Here is a 20000-nt window from a genome sequence, read left to right as displayed (position 1 = left end):
CTGTCATTATATGTTCTACTACCTTCATTGGGAATCGTAAAGACACTGTATATTGGATATTTACACACACACACACACACACACACACACACACACACACACACACACACACACAGTTGCTTCCTGTCGAACAGAGCTGCCATTAGGAGGAGATTGCCTGTAGAAGATCAGTGTTCTTAACCAAAAGAGGCAGGAGATGAATTGTGAATGGAGCGTTGTGTGTGTGTGTGTGTGTGTGTGTGTGTGTGTGTGTGTGTGTGTGTGTGTGTGTGTGTGTGTGTGTGTGTGTGTGTGTGTGTGTGTGTGTGTGTGTGTGTGTGTGTGTGTGTACTGTATATAGTGGTGTTTTAGGAGGGGGGCTCTGCTTCCACATGTGTGGTTCTGGTTCCTGGTATTGTAATGGAGAATGAGTGTAAAAGCAGTGTGTGTTCCTGATGTGAGGAGGCGCTTGTGTTCACCACATACAAGGACTCGTGTATAGAGAGAAAAAGAGAACTTGCTGTTACTGAAATGTTACAAGTTTTAAATACTTTCCTTGTTCTTAAGAGAGAGTGTGTGTGTGTGTGTGTGTGTGTGTGTGTGTGTGTGAGAACAGTGTGATGCTCAGACCCAGCTATGCCTTACGTGGATCGCCAGAACCGCATCTGTGGCTTCCTGGACATAGAGGAAAATGAGAACAGCGGCAAGTTCCTGCGCCGTTACTTCATCCTGGACACACTGGAGGGAAGTCTGGTGTGGTACATGGACAACCCGCAGGTACACACACACACACACACACTCATCAGCATGTCTGAAAGCTCAGATAGTTGTTAGTGGTTCAGGGAGTCCTTCAGTTCCGTCACTTCATTTTCCGGAGTGGGCGGAGTCATCCTGTCTGGAGTCTCACCACATCAGGGAGGAAGTAATGAAGAAAGAATAGAATCACAGGAGGAAGTAAGAAGGAAACGGATGGATCGAAGGAAAGGAAGTAAGGATTGAAACTACCGTGGAAAGAAGGAATGTACAAGGAAGTGGATGATGTGAGGATGGAGAGAAGGAAGGAAGTAAAGGAAAAGTGTCGGACAGGAAGGAAGTATGGAATGTTATAAATGTAAGAAGTTGTTTCTTACTAAAACTGCTTCCTGAGCTATGCCCTAATGTATTCATCCAACCAGCTAATTTATTCATCCAACCAGCCAATCAGAAGAGACGTTCAGATCGCCGGGTCAGAGGAAGGTGTGTTGTGTATTGTAGATCTTTACACAGGTTAAAGTGTAACTTATCACATTCATTCCTCTCTCTCTCTCTCTCTCTCTCTCTCTCTCTCTCTCTCTCTCTCTCTCTCGCTTCCCCCCCCCCCCCCCCTCTCTCTCTCTCTCTCTCTCTCTCTCTCTCTCTCTCTCTGTAAAATGCATCATACATTGATGCTGAACTATCTGAATGAATATCTCCAGTCCCTGTGTCATCACTTCCTGTCACTTCCTGTCTCGGTCACTGTTCTGTGCTGTGATTGGTCAGAAGGTGGTGGTGAGTTCTCTATAACAGCGGCTCTGATAGTAGTGCAGGTTTAGAATAAATCTCTCGTTCTGATACGTCTGTTTTCTCTCTTGTTTCTATGGTAATGCTCGTTCACAGGAACGTGAACAGTGCACGCTCTAGTGATAATACACACTTTATACGTGACTGTTTTTTCTCTATAGAATCTTCCAGAAGGAACTCCGTGTGTCGGCTCCCTGAAGCTCACCTACATCTCCAAGGTGATCTCCTCATGATCTTCTACCCTTTTCTCTACTCTTCTCTCCTTTTTTTTTTTCTCTTTCTCCTTGTGATGTCTGAATGTAGATAAAAGTGTAGGTTATAAAGTGTTGTGTTTTCTGGTTTAGGTTAGCGATGCGACCAAACTGCGACCCAAAGCCGAGTTCTGCTTCGGTGAGACACTTTCTCTCTCCTCCTCTCTCTCTCTTTCCTCCTCTCTCTCTCTTTCCCTCTCTGTCTCCACCTCATTCTCTCCTCTTCTCTCTTTCTTTTTCTCTCCTTCTCTCTCTCTTTCCTCCTCTCTCTCTCTTTCCCTCTCTGTCTCCACCTCATTCTCTCCTCTTCTCTCTTTCTTTCTCTCTCCTTCTCTCTCTCTTTCCTCCTCTCTCTCTCTTTCCCTCTCTGTCTCCACCTCATTCTCTCCTCTTCTCTCTTTCTTTCTCTCTCCTCCTCTCTCTCTTTCCTCCTCTCTCTCTCTTTCCCTCTCTGTCTCCACCTCATTCTCTCCTCTTCTCTCTTTCTTTCTCTCTCCTCCTCTCTCTCTTTCCTCCTCTCTCTCTCTTTCCCTCTCTGTCTCCACCTCATTCTCTCCTCTTCTCTCTTTCTTTCTCTCTCCTCCTCTCTCTCTTTCCTCCTCTCTCTCTCTTTCCCTCTCTGTCTCCACCTCATTCTCTCCTCTTCTCTCTTTCTTTCTCTCTCCTCCTCTCTCTCTTTCCTCCTCTCTCTCTCTTTCCCTCTCTGTCTCCACCTCATTCTCTCCTCTTCTCTCTTTCTTTCTCTCTCCTCCTCTCTCTCTTTCCTCCTCTCTCTCTTTCCCTCTCTGTCTCCACCTCATTCTCTCCTCTTCTCTCTTTCTTTCTCTCTCCTCCTCTCTCTCTTTCCTCCTCTCTCTCTCTTTCCCTCTCTGTCTCCACCTCATTCTCTCCTCTTCTCTCTTTCTTTCTCTCTCCTCCTCTCTCTCTTTCCTCCTCTCTCTCTCTTTCCCTCTCTGTCTCCACCTCATTCTCTCCTCTTCTCTCTTTCTTTCTTTCTTTCTTTCTCTTTCCTCCTCTCTGTCTCCACCTCATTCTCTCCTCTTCTCTCTTTCTTTCTTTCTTTCTTTCTTTCTTTCTTTCTTTCTTTCTTTCTTTCTTTCTTTCTTTCTTTCTTTCTCTCTCCTCCTCTCTCTCTCTTTCCCTCTCTGTCTCCACCTCATTCTCTCCTCTTCTCTCTTTCTTTCTTTCTTTCTTTCTTTCTCTTTCCTCCTCTCTGTCTCCACCTCATTCTCTCCTCTTCTCTCTTTCTTTCTTTCTTTCTTTCTCTTTCCTCCTCTCTGTCTCCACCTCATTCTCTCCTCTTCTCTCTTTCTTTCTTTCTTTCTTTCTTTCTCTCTCCTCCTCTCTCTCTCTTTCCCTCTCTGTCTCCACCTCATTCTCTCCTCTTCTCTCTTTCTTTCTTTCTTTCTCTCTCCTCCTCTCTCTCTTTCCTCCTCTCTCTCTCTTTCCCTCTCTGTCTCCACCTCATTCTCTCCTCTTCTCTCTTTCTTTCTTTCTTTCTTTCTTTCTTTCTTTCTTTCTTTCTTTCTCTCTCCTCCTCTCTCTCTCTTTCCCTCTCTGTCTCCACCTCATTCTCTCCTCTTCTCTCTTTCTTTCTTTCTTTCTTTCTTTCTTTCTCTTTCCTCCTCTCTGTCTCCACCTCATTCTCTCCTCTTCTCTCTTTCTTTCTTTCTTTCTTTCTCTTTCCTCCTCTCTGTCTCCACCTCATTCTCTCCTCTTCTCTCTTTCTTTCTTTCTTTCTTTCTTTCTCTCTCCTCCTCTCTCTCTCTTTCCCTCTCTGTCTCCACCTCATTCTCTCCTCTTCTCTCTTTCTTTCTTTCTTTCTCTCTCCTCCTCTCTCTCTTTCCTCCTCTCTCTCTCTTTCCCTCTCTGTCTCCACCTCATTCTCTCCTCTTCTCTCTTTCTTTCTTTCTTTCTTTCTTTCTTTCTTTCTTTCTTTCTTTCTTTCTTTCTTTCTTTCTTTCTTTCTTTCTTTCTCTCTCCTCCTCTCTCTCTCTTTCCCTCTCTGTCTCCACCTCATTATCTCCTCTTCTTTCTTTCTTTCTTTCTTTCTTTCTTTCTTTCTTTCTTTCTTTCTTTCTTTCTTTCTTTCTTTCTTTCTTTCTTTCTTTCTTTCTCTCTCCTCCTCTCTCTCTCTTTCCCTCTCTGTCTCCACCTCATTCTCTCTCTCTTTCTTTCTTTCTTTCTTTCTTTCTTTCTTTCTTTCTTTCTTTCTTTCTTTCTTTCTTTCTTTCTTTCTTTCTTTCTTTCTTTCTTTCTTTCTCCTCCTCTCTCTCTCTTTCTTTCTTTCTCTCTCCCTCGCTCTCTCTTTCCCTCTCTCTTTCCCTCTCTCTTTCCCTCTCTGTCTTCACCTCTTTCTTTCTCTCTCTCTCTCTCTCTCTCTCTCTCTCTCTCTCTCTCTCTCTCTCTCTCTCTCTCTCTCTCTCTCTCTCTTTCTTTCTCTCTCCCGCGCTCTCTCTCTTGCTCTCTCTCTCTCTTTTCCACTTAAACACATTTTCTCTCAGACCCCCACACCCTTAATCACTCTCACTCACTATTGCCACTCCTATTTCCCACTGTGTGTGTGTGTGTGTGTGTGTGTGTGTGTGTGTGTGTGTGTGTGTGTGTGTGTGTGTGTGTGTGTGTGTGTGTGTACACCTTTCTGTATCACACACACACACACACACACACACACACACACACACACACACACACACACACTCCTTCATCCTTCACAGTGTTCTTTATAATATGTAATATAAGAGTAGACACGTGTGTAGTTCTGATCTAAAGCAGGAGAAAACCGAGTTAACATCTCCTCTATGAGAGCTTCAGGAGGCTCAGGAGGTGGAAATACACCTGGATTGTTCTCCAGATCGTCACAAGACACACACATTCACACACTCACTACACTACATTTAGAGTTTTGGAAGGAACCAAGAGGAACCCCACATAAACCTGAGCAGAACATGATTATAATGAAATAAAATAATTTGTAGTGGTGAATTGTGAGCTTGTGTAGAGATCTCACTCGCGCCGAGCTCTCCGGAGGGAACGTCCTGCTCTCAATGGCAGGATGCAGTTTCGTGAACTTGGGCTGACCTTTCCCTGGAGCTTAGTGACTTCCATACAGGATGCTCAACTTAAGCTTAGGAGCTTTTATATATATATATATACAAAAACACACACACTATATTGCCAGAAGTATTGGGTCACCTGGTCATACTAGATTTTGGAGTGTGCTTATGAATATTTGAGTGTTTATCAGACACAAGTGTGTTATGAAAGGCAGGTACTGATGTAGGTGAGGAGACCTGGGGTGCAGTCAGCGTTCACATTCATCCCAAAGGTGTTCAGGGATGAGTGTAAACCCTAGGGATAAGATCAGAGCTCTATAGCAGGAACCTCAAGATCTTCCTCTCCAGAGCATGTAAACCAGATCTTCATGGAGCTCACTTTGTGCACAGGGGCATCGCCATGCTTGAGCAGGTTTGGGTTTTCAAGTTCAAGTGAATGCAAAATTTCATAATATCGCATCTAAAGACACCGAAAATAATTTTTAATCACTTAACATTTGTTTTACTGATGCGCCGAGTCTCAAATCAGCACCCGAAGTCCACCGTGATGCATACGTCCGGCACTTAAAAACGTCCATGTGGAAACAGCAAAATTTAGTTTGGTGTCCAGATTATTTCCGTCATTTAAAACAGCGTAATTACTTAAAGTTTGCAAGCATGTTTAGTCTTCATGCTCTATGTGGAGTTTTTCATTATTAATAAACATACATTTGCATAAAGCATAAAGATTTCTCCAGTCGTAGGAGATCAACCATAATTGATCGTTTGGGGTCGAAGTGTGTAGTGCAGCAGGGGATGTGGGATCTGGAATATAATACTGCGTTTAGGTGCAATAACGTGGACATGTCTGATCATCCCAGGAACCCAGACCTTCACTCATGATGGTGTTTGTGCACTTTGTATAAAGTGTGTGTGATTAGGGCACGGTTGCGTAACTCTAATGCCTGCTCTAATTACACTTCCAGTGTATAATAACCAATTCTTTCTCTCACACACACTTTCTTCCTCTGTCTTCCTCTCCAGTTATCAATGCTGGAATGAGGAAGTTCTACCTACAGGCTAATGATAAGCAGGACCTGGTGGAGTGGGTGGCTGTGCTCAACAATGCCACCAAAATCACGGTGAGTCATTTACAGTACGAGCCAATCGCATCATACCACAGAGTGGCGTACGCTATGACCCGGATTTAATAAAGACATGTTTTATAATATAATATTGATATTGAATTCCATATTTATATTTAAAGAAAGTGTACAATATTGATTTTAATAAAAAAAAGGTTATCCTTAGTGAATAGATCAGTATGTTTTAATGTAATGTGTATTTCACTTATTTATATGAATGAATTGATGATAAGAGACTAATAGTAATGTAATAATAATACACATGGACTTTTGATTTTTGGAATCTTACGATCGTGATACAACAAAATTGTAAGTGTCCCGCGGCAGGCAGTCATAGCAGAGTATGCTCCGCCCTCAACTCGCCAACCGCAGCTCGTCCACGCGGCCGCTGCCACATACAGTACATATACTGTAAAGCATGTACATTACGGTCGGGTTAATAACTCTGTATTAATAACTTATAAAGTATTAACACATTACAGTATACTACCCCATACTGATCACCATTCTTTAAGACTCCTGAGTAGGACTGGGTGGGCTAGGCCACGTCCACACTTTTCAAATTACTATAGGGTCATCAGAACACATCAGTGAAAGATAGTGATATTAAGAGTAAGTGTGTAATAGTGAGAGTGAGAGACAGTGAGAGAGTTAGTTATAGTGAGCGAGTTATAGTGAGAGTGAGTGACGGTGAGAGAGTTATAGTGAGAGTGAGTGATGGATGTAGTGATCATGATATTAAGTGATGGTGAGAGAGTGAGTAAGGGTGAGTAATAGTGAAAGTGAGTGATTGTGAGAGAGTAATAGTGAGTAATAGAGACCGTGAGTATTTGAGAGTGATTTAATAGTGACATTGAGTGAGCGTGATGGTAAAAGTGAGTAATAGTAATAGTGTGTGATAAATAGTGATAGTAGGAGAGTGATAGTAAGAAATAGTGAGAGAGTGATCGTGAGTAATAGTGATAGTGAGAGAGTATTAGTAATAGTGCGAGAGAGTGATGGTGAGAGTGTGATGGTAAGTAATAGTGCGTGATCATGAGTAATAGTGATAGTAAGTGATAGTGAGAGAGTGTTAGTGAGTAATAGTGTGAGTGATAGTGAGTAATAGTTATAGTCAGTAATAGTGAGACTGAGTGATAGTGGGAGAGTGATAGTGAGTAATAGTTATAGTGAGAGTGAGTAATAGTGAGAGTGAGTGGTAGTAACTAATAGTGAGGGAGAGTAACAGTGAGCTTGAGTGAGTGAGTGATAGTGAGAGTGAGCTATAGTGAGAGTGAGTGATAGTGAGAGTGAGTAATAGTGAGCGTAATGGAGATGTTCAGAGTATTAGCTGTGTTTCAGAGTGTAGTAAAAGTGGGTTAATGTGACCATTAGTTTGATTACAGCCTCGTAAAAGCTCATCATTGATCGTGTGTGTGTGTGTGTTCGTGTGTGTGTGTGTTCGTGTGTGTGTGTGTTCGTGTGTGTGTGTGTTCGTGTGTGTGTGTGTTCGTGTGTGTGTGTGTTCGTGTGTGTGTGTGTTCGTGTTCGTGTTCGTGTGTGTTCGTGTTCGTGTTCGTGTGTGTTCGTGTGTGTTCGTGTGTGTTCGTGTGTGTTCGTGTGTGTTCGTGTGTGTTCGTGTGTGTTCGTGTGTTCGTGTGTTCGTGTGTTCGTGTGTTCGTGTGTGTGTGTGTGTGTGTGTGTGTGTGTGTGTGTGTGTGTGTGTGTGATTGATCAGTGCTGTACCAAGCACTTAAACCCTTAGTTCCCTTTCCCTGTTGTACTGATGCTCTGTCCTGTCTGTAGGTGAAGAATAAAACATTTAATCAGCAGTCTATTAGTAATGAATGATTTTCTTTTGATTATAGAAATTAATCATTTCCTGTTTTTTTTACATTATAGCAGCTATAAACACTTGACTCTTTTTATTGTCTCTTGAAGCACAGTTAGAACTGTGTGTGTGTGTGTCTGTGTGTGAGAGAGGGGGAAACCACAGAACTCATACCAAGTGTACAGATTTTATCTAAAAAAGTTATCTTTCTAAAAAGAAGAGTCAGGGTATTTTTTTTTTTGTGTTGGGATTTTGTGTGTGTGCGTGTGCGTGTGCGTGTGCGTGTGCGTGTGTGTGCGCACATTGAAGGTCCGAAGCTTCTAGAACAGACAGTGGGAATTCCTCCAGTCACCCTCTAGTCTATTATTATTTTTTTTTTTCTTTCGAAGCGTTCTGGATAACAGATGGGTCTCCACGCCCTCCACTCACACTCTCTCTCTCTCTCACACACACACACACACACACGAATGCGTGTGTTTGTGTGTGTGTACAGTTGTTCACCACAGGCAGGATAATGCCCATTGCTTCCTGTATGAAACGAAAACAAGGCGGACGTTTTTCCTGCTCTGATTTCTTGTTGCTCTTCATTTCCCTTTTCGAGTCACGGACTCTTTTTCTCCCTCATTGTCTGCATTCACACTGTAACCATTCTTCTGAATTTAGTCAGAGGGGAAAAAACCCTACACACACACACACACACACACACACAGGCTCTTGTAAACTTCCACTCCGTCCCTCAGGCTCTAGAGGAACTCAGGCCCATAAACTCAGTTGGTAAAGAGGCAGTCACGGGGCAGTAATTCTGCCCTTTTGCTCCAGGGGGCGTGGCGGTGTTTGTTAGGACATGCTAACACTGACAGCTCAACACTGAAATCTCTCTGAAATGAAAACCAGCAGCTTTTGATCTGAGAGGGGTGTGGAGGCGTCGCTGTGAGATCTCCACTGTACGATAACACATCCCTAAAATATCAGTGTGAACGAGCTGTTACTATAGAAACCAAAACGCACCAATCAAATCCAAGACCTTTTGACTTTGGACTCTAAGCCTGCGGGATTGTTTTCAGGTCCCGAAGTCAGGTGATCAGACTGGGCAGAACCCAGCGGAGGCCTGCGTGGAGGTTCTGGGTGCCATGAAGCAGGTCTCCTACAAGACCGAGATCATCGGAGGAGTTCCCATCATCACCACCACACAGGTCAGAGACTCCACACATCAGACTCCACACATCAGACTCCACACATCAGACTCCACACATCAGACTCCACACATCAGACTCCACTTCAGACATCTCACACATCAGGCACATCAGGCTTCACTCCAGACTCCTCACACATCAGACTCCTCACACATCAGACTCCTCACACATCAGACTCCTCACACATCAGACTCCTCACACATCAGACTCCTCACACATCAGGCTCACACTCACATGAGTCTCACACATCAGACTCCACATCAGACACCTCACACATCAGTCTTCACTCCAGGCTTCACATCAGACTCCTCACACATCAGACTCCACACATCAGACTCCACTTCAGACATCTCACACATCAGGCACATCAGACTCACACATCAGGCTCACATGAGTCTCACACATCAGACTCCACATCAGACACCTCACACATCAGGCTTCACTCCAGGCTTCACATCAGACTCCTCACACATCAGACTCCACACATCAGACTCCACTTCAGACATCTCACACATCAGGCACATCAGGCTTCACTCCAGACTCCACATCAGACTCCTCACACATCAGACTCCTCACACATCAGACTCCTCACACATCAGACTCCTCACACATCAGACTCCACTTCAGACATCTCACACATCAGGCACATCAGGCTTCACTCCAGACTCCTCACACATCAGACTCCTCACACATCAGACTCCACTTCAGACATCTCACACATCAGGCACATCAGGCTTCACTCCAGACTCCTCACACATCAGACTCCACTTCAGACATCTCACACATCAGGCACATCAGGCTTCACTCCAGACTCCACATCAGACTCCTCACACATCAGACTCCTCACACATCAGACTCCTCACACATCAGACTCCTCACACATCAGGCTCACACTCACATGAGTCTCACACATCAGACTCCACATCAGACACCTCACACATCAGGCTTCACTCCAGGCTTCACATCAGACTCCTCACACATCAGACTCCACACATCAGACTCCACTTCAGACATCTCACACATCAGGCACATCAGACTCACACATCAGGCTCACACTCACATGAGTCTCACACATCAGACTCCACATCAGACACCTCACACATCAGGCTTCACTCCAGGCTTCACATCAGACTCCTCACACATCAGACTTCACACATCAGACTCCACTTCAGACATCTCACACATCAGGCACATCAGACTCCTCACACATCAGACTCCTCACACATCAGACTCCTCACACATCAGACTCCTCACACATCAGACTCCACTTCAGACATCTCACACATCAGGCACATCAGGCTTCACTCCAGACTCCTCACACATCAGACTCCTCACACATCAGGCACATCAGGCTTCACTCCAGACTCCTCACACATCAGACTCCACTTCAGACATCTCACACATCAGGCACATCAGGCTTCACTCCAGACTCCACATCAGACTCCTCACACATCAGACTCCTCACACATCAGACTCCTCACACATCAGACTCCTCACACATCAGACTCCACTTCAGACATCTCACACATCAGGCACATCAGGCACATCAGGCTTCACTCCAGACTCCACATCAGACTCCTCACACATCAGGCTCACACTCACGAGTCTCACACATCAGACTCCACATCAGACACCTCGCACATCAGGCTTCACTCCAGACTCCATATCAGACTCCAGGCTTCACTCACAGGCTTCACATCAGGCTTCACTCCAGACTCCACATCAGACTCCACACACATCAGACTCCACATCAGACTTCTCACACATCAGACTCCACCGAGTGTAATCAGAGGAAAATAACTGATTATTGATAAACGACTGATCATATGAACATGCTGGTGTTCTGATATAGTGGAGAAGATACACACATCATTAAATCCTCTGATGGGTTAAAGTTTCACTTTCTACAAAGCAGACATCAGATTTAACTAATGGCTCTGAAATGGGTTTCAGAAACATGTAAGACTTTTACAGTGTGTGTGTGTGTGTGTGTGTGTGTGTGTGTGTACTGCTCACTAAAGCAGATGGCATGCGTACTGATCGGTTCATTGCCTCGACAAAACATGAACATTTAAATGCTCATTATTTATGCATGTTTAAAATATCATTCGAAACGTTCTGAACTTTCCATTACTCAAAAGCACTTCCTGTAGAAGAAGCTCCAGGCTGAAGTTTCCTCTTTTTGCTGGTGCAGTATATTTGATTGTTTGTTGTTGTGTAGGAGAAGGGTGAAGGGCAGAACGGGGCAGAGAAAGGAGCTCTGAGGAAGCCCCAAGGGCAGGTGCCCTACTACCTGAGCCGAGCCAACCAGGACCAATCAGTGGTGAAGGCTGGCTTCTGTGTTAAACAGGGAGCAGTGGTGAGTCTACACAGAGTTCACAACAACCTCCTTCGTCCATCATGGGAATGGATTTAGATCCGGTCAGGTTACACACTCCGATAATCAGACTTTCTGATCTCCACGTTCACATTATTGAAACCACTCAGTCACATCTCAAAGGTTTTCAGATTTACACCAGTGTCTAGACTACCATCTTCACACACACACACACACACACACACACACACACCCCTGTAATGATGCTCTTTCAGAAAGGTGAGATATAAAGCTGAACTGATGATGGGGGATGAGATGATTCCACACAGACACTGGAATAGCACATGATCCAGCACACAGTACTCAAATTACTGTAACATGAGATTGTAAATGGAGGTGATGAAAATCCTTTTCTGGATGTTCTGTTCTTCCCTCCACATGGAGATGGTGTTTTTCTGTGCAGTGTAAACAGGTTTTTGGAGAAGTTCTCCCAGACTTGATCAGATAAAGTCAGTATTTTGACTGGACTTCACCTCACATGAGCCGAAATCTCACCACAAACACACGCGTAACCGGAACACGTTTCTGCTTCACATCACACACTTCAGAAGATTGTGATTAGAGCTCGGTGTTACTCCTGAGTACTGATGTGTCTGTAACACTCAGGGTGATGAGCTGCTTCTTCTCTGTGTTTCCACAGATGAAAAACTGGAAGAGACGATACTTTTTGCTGGACGACAACAACATCAGTTATTTTAAATCAGACCTGGTGAGAGTTTCCATCTTTCCCTCCATCTACCTTAATCTCCACCTTTATCTTCCCCTCCATCTCTCTCTTCAGCTCTCCCTCCATCTCCTCCTTCTATCTATCCCTCCATTACCACCTTGTCTCCTTCTTCCTCTCTCTCTCTCTCTCTCTCTCTCTCTCTCTCTCTCTCTCTCTCTTCCCCTCTCTTTATATAAATCACACTGTTTTCTGAGAACTAGACAGACATCTACACTGTTACTGTATCACTGGGGTAATTTAAGGGGGGGGGGGGGGTACAGTTTGCTGCTCCGGCATGTTAAAGTATGTGTTGTGAATTCCATTCCTCCTGGTGTGTGTGTGTGTGTGTGTGTGTGTGTGTGTGTGTGTGTGTGTGTGTGTGTGTGTGTGTGTGTGTGTGTGTGTGTGTGTGTGTGTGTGTGTGTGTGTGTGTGTGTGTGTGTGTGTGTGTGTGTTACAGGCCACAGCTTGTGGGTGCTGATGTAATTTTCTTAGTGTTGTGTTGAGAGCTGATATATACACACACACACACACACACACACACACACACACACACACACACACACAGTCTTTTACTTTGAAACAGATTAAATAGATTTTTAATAAATCTACATTTGGCCAAGAAATACAAATTTTTATTTAATTGACTAAAACCTCTTGAATACACACTCCAGCATGAGCTGAGGTCCACCTTCTCTGCTCTGGTTATCTGGAGAACCTGCAGGGAGTCCACCAGGAGCATGTTCACCTGTCTGGACATGATTCATAATGAAAATGCTTCAGGTCTCACAATACAAACAGCAGGACTGTAACATCTGAGGAACTGAGGATCAGTTGTGTTCCAGAAGGGATTGAGGTTTATGTGTAGAATAAACCGCTTCCTCATGTAACTTCCTGGTTTTTTTTGTGTGTTTTTAGGAGAGAGAACCTCTGCGTGTTATTCCTCTGAAGGAGATTACTAAAGTCCAGGAGTGTAAGCAAAGGTCAGTGTCAGATCTAAGGAAAGTGTGTGTGTGTGTGTGTGTGTGTGTGCACGCTGATATAAGGGTTCTCGCTCTCATTACCAGTGATTTGCTGATGAGGGATAACCTCTTTGAGCTCGTCACTACCTCCAGAACGTTTTATATTCAGGTGAGGAGGTTTTGTTTCTCGCTCGAATAGCTCAGTTCCCTCAGTCTTTCCCATACAAGAAAACATTCAGCTTCAAACGATGTTTCCACCTTCTGTCTCTCTTCCTCCCCTGTTTCTTCCTCATCCTCAGACGGATAGTCCAGAGGAGATGCACAACTGGATCAAGGCCATCTCCGGAGCGATCGTAGCCCAGCGTGGTCCCGGCCGCTCTGCTGCTTCAGTACGTACCTGCAGCTCTACACCACACCGCCATCACTCACACACAGTGTCTCAGCGTCAGCGTTCATCTGCCTCAGCACCTCATTCTCCAAAAGATCACAAGTCACTTCAGGTGAACACTTACTTACCTGTGATCTGTCCGAGCTGATTATCCACCTCCTTAGATGGTTTAAACATCTGGATCTATAGTCAAAGGAACATAAAACAGCTGGATTGACAGTTACAGGTACACTAAATGTCTGGATTAACAATTAAAGGAATGCTAAACAGCTAGATTAAAAGTTACACATACAAGAATCAGCTGGATTAACAGTTACAAGTATGTGAAACAGCTGGATCGACAGTAATGGGTATGCTAAACAACTGGATCGACAGTTATAGGTAAGCTAAACAGCTGGTTCGACAGTTATAGGTAAGCTAAACAGCTGGATCGACAGTTATATTTATGCTAAACAGCTGGATAGAAAGATGTAGGTGCATTAAAATAGCTGGATAGTTGCAGTTGCTATAAAGAGCTGGATTAATGGATACAGGTACATTAAACAGCTGGATCTACAGTTACAGGTATGCTAAACAGCTGGATCTATAGTTACAGGTATGCTAAACAGCTGGATTGACAGTTACAGGTATGCTAAACAGCTGGATTGACAGTTACAGGTACATGACCGCTGGATTGATGGTAACATGTACCTGAAGCAGCTGGATTGACATGTAAAAGTACATGAAGCAGATCAACAGGTAAAAACATTAAGGTTGTTAACGATGATTAGACAGGTAGCACATGGCGTATAGTGAACTGGCTCCTGCACAGTATTAGCATCCTGAAGGCCTGGTCTCCAGATTTAAGCATGTGCACTATGGGGCAGTAAATAAACAGAATAAGAGGTATAGTGAAGAAGACCTGGTTTTCTGAAGCGCAGAGCAGTTCTTCATTTCATCAACAATCACATCATTTGTTAAAAACTATTAAATCATAAACAGAGAAATAAAATGTTCATGTGTTTCTGTAGTGATGAGTTTTTCCTCAAATAAACACAAACTGTTATACACAGTCGCACTATATTTCAGATATTGATACTTTAGCCCCCCCTTTCTCTCTCTCTCTCTCTCTCTCTCTCTCTCTCTCTCTCTCTCTCTCTCTCCCTCTCTCTCTCTCTCTTTCTCTCTCTCTCTCTCTCTCTCTCTCTCTCTCTCTCTCTCTCTCTCTCTCTCTCTCTCTCTCTCTCTCTCTCTCTCTCTCCTAATCAAGCTGTGCGATGTGTTGTTGCAGATGCGTCAGGCCAGAAGGTTCTCAAACCCTTGTATTCAGAGGTATACATCCCGCAGTGGCGAACGCAGCACGTATGTGTTGAGATCGCAGCCCATCCCCCTGACCCCCCTCCCCCCACCGGCCCTCCTTCCTCCCTCTGTTTGTTTGCATCCCAGCTCAGAGTGTAACACAGTAGAGCTTCTATAGATTTATTCGATTTTATTCTTGTTTTCTACTGCCCTGCTTTTTTAACCCACAAAATACATCAAAAGCAAACAAACTGACTAAAATCAGCTCTCGCACCTAAATAACTTTCAATCCATGGCGCCACGTCCAGGCCTTATCCTGCCACCCTCATCCATCCTCTCATCCATCCTTCCACCCATCCTGATATCACATTTCTTAAGCACAACTAAAAAATCTTCATTACTGGATCAAAGATCGATTTGAATTTGGGGAGAAATCGAGATGGTTCTGTGTTTGTTGCTTCAATTGTGGTTTTCATCTCAAAATAACATTTTATACAAACAAGATTTAGTGATGGAGGAAGATTAGATGATGCTGGGATCATGATGATTATGTTTTAAGTTTGAAAGAAGCGCAGATGTACTTATTGCCTCACCTCCTGTTTGCAGAAACTCTCTCATACTGCTCATTAAATCAAATCTTCTCGATTAAGTTGAAGTTATATTGCTACAGATATGTATTAATAACTAGAGGTCGACCAATAGTGGATTATACCGATAGCTAGGGTGGGTCGCACTCGACCCGTAACCAATACTGAATAAAAAAATAAATAAATAAATAACACTCCATGTAAAATAGTACTGACCTTTTAATACAAAAAATCTGTACTGAATAATGACAATGTATTCATTAATATAATAATATAGTAAATATAATATAGCGCTCTCCGTGCAGCACGCAGTCTCGTGTAGAAAACAAACAGCACGTGGCGTCAGCGGTTTTCCTCTAGAGGCCGCTCTCACAATGACAGCAGACTGGAAGGCGGTTTTGTAGATCTTTAATAATAATATCAATAATAATGAGTAGAAAAAGAAAGCATGCATTTCCAATAGGGTCATAGAATAAAAACATTTATTTCAAAATGAAAACCATATGAACCAAATGTCAATAAACCTGCAGCCTAACTGCAACCAGAGTGACTTTGACCAGGCTGTGACTAAGGATGAGTTCATGAACACTCGCAGGTCATCTGTTGTATATTACACACTGCTATAAAGCTTCATAAGTGAATGAATTTCCAGAAGTAATCAGTGTACAGTGTGGTTTTACTTGTCTATATTGATTTTTGTGGGGTTGATTTGTACGCTTATAACAATTGCAGTATCTCTTTTTCTTTTCTTTTTTTTTTTTTTTTTTTGCTAGAAAAATGTTTGCAGGAAAATAAAGCGACGCACCGAAGTCGTGCACAGGTTTCCACACACTCCGAGGTGTGTGTTCTAGTTTGCTAGTGGCTTCCTGGGCGTGTACAGACATGTTCAATTCCACGTCCAAATATTTTGATGTGATGCTGGGAATCCCACCCCCACCCCCACAGTGATCAGATTTCTTCTGCAGATTGAAGAATCTGTGTTTCGATTCGTTCAAAAGATTTTTAAAGCTGCATGTTCGACGCTCATAAATGCCGGCGAGCCAAGACCTCTCTCGATCATTTTCCTCGTAATCCTCAGCTTTGCCATCGTCGCTCCTGCTCTCGCTGCATATCGAATGGTTTTACAGAAGCGTCTGTGTGGTTCATATTGTTTATAATTTACTCGCAGCCTTGCTGATCCATGAACATCTACCTTAACCCTTAGTGGCTTCTGTTTTTCCTTTAGCTGCATGTGTACTGTTCCCTCATCGTTTTCTCCCATCACACATCTGAAGGCTGATTTCTTTTTTCGTCTGTGACTTCTGGTGGTTTATTTTCAGAGAATAAAATTCTGCTACTTTTAAAGCTGCAGTTACTGATCCTGTTCTTCTCCCTGCTACCACGCTTATAGTACGCTTATAATAATAAGAAATGCTGCGATCACTGCATCCGACTGCCACCGGAGCTGCCATTCTCAACCTTTCTGACTGCCACCGAAGCTACCACTATTTATCACTGCTGCTGAATCTTTTATTCTCAAGCTGCCACTGTTAAAAGTTCATGTCAATGAAGCTGCAACTCCAAAAACCTCGCCACTAGATTATCCTCTCCTGAAGCTGCCACTAGCTGCCATTCTAAAAGCTTTAACTAGCACAGACTCTGCCATTCCTAAAGCCTTAACCAGCACCGAAGCTGCCACTCTTAAACTTTCCACCACTACTTAAGGGGTCTTAAGCTTCTGCTGCCAATGCCATTGAGGCTGCCACTCCCAGTGCTTGTGCTGCTGTTGCCTAGTTCTTAGCAAGTCTCTACTACCATGCCTGAGCACTTTATAGAAACACTTTCATGTCTGAATGGGGGGTGTGTGTGTGTGTGTGTGTGTGTGTGTGTGTGTGTGTGTGTGTGTGTGTGTGTGTGTGTCTTTTTGACCCTTTATCTCCCACCCTTCTACAGGAGCGCAGGGAATCCCCCTCCCACTTTTACTGCAGTGAACAGGGTCCCCCAGTCCCTCGCTCGCCCATCGCCACCGAACTCCAATTCCCAGAATGCCACTTCCCAGCGGGCAATCAGCATGGCATGGGACGAGCCAGACCTCAGCGGCCTCCTGCGGGGCACCCCACGCAGCCGGTTGTCCCTCCAGGAGGCTCCTCGGCTTTTTTTCAAGTGAGCGAGACGATATCTCCCTGGGAGCGGAGGAACAGCACAGAGATCTGCCCTCCTGATGTTAATGACTCTGACGACCTGCAAGTTACAGAGGTTTAAACACCTACAGTGGTAAAACATATAAACATGGACACGCCCACGTCGAGACCAGACGCACCCCAGAGCGATCAGTGTTACCGAAATAACCACAGGTCTCACTGGGTAGCACCACCGGACAACGAGAAGAGCTCAGAGCTGCGATGGACCTCGCACATCACTCTGGTCCACCCTCGAGGAGGATCATGGGATTGTGTGGAAGCTGAACCTCCACTCGAACTCACCCGAAAAGTCGTTCGCTCTTTTTTTTTTTTTTTCCTAATAAGCACAAAATGGTTATAGAAATAGATTTAATCTGATGAGTTTGGAATTAACCGAATAATTGATCTTCTATTCCTCTCTCTATCTTTACCTTCTTTCTCGTGGGGTACAGTTTGGTTTTCTCTTAGAATAAATCGTTTTATCCATTTTTAAAAACAAAAAAACAGTTTTAGAAAGTTCTGAGCAAACCAAAGCAGATCCTCTCACCACCTGGAGGAAACCTAATAATCGTTATTATATTCCAAGATCTGTATACACACACTGACTGTACATATAGAGTTTATTTTAGAGCAGAACTTGTCAGAGTTTGTTGTTTGACCATAAACACCAGGTTTTCACACACACACACACACACACACACACACACACACACACACACACACTCTCACTCTTCAAGTGGTTAATGTGGAAACACACTTCACACGTTCAGCAGCGCAGTGTAACTCCAGAGCTCGATCTCTATTAAAGACCGCTGAGACGATGAGGCCAAAAATGTGCTCATGTAGGTGTTTAACACCCATTACAACCCCCCCCACCCCCCCCGGGATGCCGATCTCACTGCTCTCTCGTCTCTACACCATTTTCCTTCCGAGTTCATAACTGTGAAATAAACTCGAACATTAAACCCTAACGTTAGACATTTTATCCGATTGAGGAATATTATTGTAATTGGTTAACGGGGGTTGGTCCGAAGAGCAGCGTAGACGATCTCGTTGTGCTGAACACGGAGCTCCTGATGGACTACTTAGCGTAAAAACGTTAAGCTAACAAAAAAAGAAAAGCTACTATATTCCGCCCGGCACATTGTGACAGAAACCACACTAACTCCACACTAATGTTACCGTATTTGTTTCCTGATCTCGCCCAAGAGCAACGTTCTAACTTTCTGTAGTTGTTCTGTGACGATCGTTCTTGTTAAAAATAACCTGACACCTGATGTATTGTGGGACGTGACGGTGGGACGGAGGACGTCGCTCGGCGCCGCGTTTTTAACTTCACACCCCTGAACTGCGTCGCACTGGTCTGCTGTTACGAGCCGTCTGAAGTGCCTGCGTCCGTCCCTCATGACCACAAGCTTGTTTGGATTTCTGGAGTTGTGTATCTGACATTTGTAAATCGTGTTCATTTATTTATTATGTGAAAGAGTTTGAAGATTAAAACTGACCAGTTTTACGCACTTCATGGTGTTTCTTTGTGGTTTTTCTGGTTCTAGTATTTTTTTTTAGAACACACTAATTCACTGCAGATGCCACTCTCAGGGTATCTACTGCTGCCACTGAAGCTGTGACTCCCATAGTGTCTACTGCCACAGAAGCTGCCACCCCCTTTGTGTCTGCCACTCAAGCTGCCACTCCATTCGTGTCTACTGCCACAGAAGTGGCAGCTCGCACATTGTGTACTGCCATTGAAGCTGCCACTCCCACACTTTGTCTACTGCCACTAAATCCATCAACTACATAGTATCTAACCGTGAAGCTGCCAGTTCCAAAGTATCTATGCCATTGAAGCTGCCACTCCCTTCGTGTCTACTTACAGAAGCGGCAGCTTCAACTGCCATTGAAGCTGCCACTCCCACACTGTCTACTGCCAGTAAATCCATCAACTCCATAGTATCTAACTGCTAACGAAGCTGCCAGTTCCAAAGTATCTATGCCGTTGAAGCTGCCACTCCCAAAAAGTCGACACTTCCAAAATATTTAGTGGCACCCAACAAAGCAGCCACTTCCAAAGTATCTACTGCAACCAAAGCTGCCACTCCCACAGTGTGTACTGCCACTGAAGCTGCCACTCTAAAGCTGCTACAGGCACGATTAATATTTTGGGTAGATAAAAACCAATTAATTTAGATATACAAGTATTTGTTTTATCTGAGTAATCAAGTAAAAACTTAACACCTACATGGAGCTTCAGTGATTTTTTTTTTGTTTCATTTTATTTTATTTTTTATGAACGTGAGGTTGAGTTCGGTTCTGAAGGCGACCCGTGTCCCGGTTGCTGCCATCTTGAGCGCTGTTTAGTATTTTTAGAATTTAAGAATGAAGGCAGGTATTTAGGGTGAGAGCGTGTTATGATGTGCACATGCTGCCCCCTGCTGATCTCTGGTCCTGAGTTTACTGATGAACACACCTACAGACCAGACCTGAGAATCCTTTACTGCAGTCCTGAGTGTAGAAGAACGAAGAGCTGGACAAGTCTGCTCCCGATTCTGGTGGGTTCGGAAAAGAGCTTTAACCAGAAGCTGAACCTCATC

The 20000-nt window shown here is 44.0% G+C and overlaps 1 protein-coding gene across 10 annotated transcripts in view; it reads left to right on the top strand.

Annotated features, from left to right (window-relative positions):
* The window catches only part of plekha1b (pleckstrin homology domain containing, family A (phosphoinositide binding specific) member 1b), a 21748-nt gene extending 2822 nt beyond the window's left edge, over positions 1–18926 (top strand). For 3 of the 10 annotated variants that reach the window (XM_083556301.1, XM_083556303.1, XM_083556304.1), the window contains exons 2-12: positions 596–756; positions 1680–1736; positions 1863–1908; positions 5849–5946; positions 8824–8952; positions 11174–11311; positions 11970–12038; positions 12954–13018; positions 13103–13166; positions 13297–13386; positions 17183–18926. In XM_083556301.1, coding sequence (XP_083412427.1) covers positions 616–756; positions 1680–1736; positions 1863–1908; positions 5849–5946; positions 8824–8952; positions 11174–11311; positions 11970–12038; positions 12954–13018; positions 13103–13166; positions 13297–13386; positions 17183–17491 — 1206 coding nt within the window. In that variant the 5' untranslated portion in view covers positions 596–615 and the 3' untranslated portion in view covers positions 17492–18926. Of the gene's footprint in view, positions 1–595; positions 757–1679; positions 1737–1862; positions 1909–5848; positions 5947–8823; positions 8953–11173; positions 11312–11969; positions 12039–12953; positions 13019–13102; positions 13167–13296; positions 13387–14655; positions 14727–17182 lie in introns of all 10 variants that reach the window. The other 7 variants (XM_083556307.1, XM_083556302.1, XM_083556305.1 and 4 more) reach the window with 5 other exon arrangements.
* The last annotated feature ends 1074 nt before the right edge of the window (positions 18927–20000 follow it).

The sequence above is a fragment of the Silurus aristotelis genome, assembly GCF_946808225.1.
Source record: "Silurus aristotelis genome assembly, chromosome: 12".
NCBI lineage: Eukaryota > Metazoa > Chordata > Actinopteri > Siluriformes > Siluridae > Silurus > Silurus aristotelis.
The sequence above is the reverse complement of the archived record's forward strand: the minus strand, read 5'-3'. Positions and strand labels throughout refer to the sequence as shown.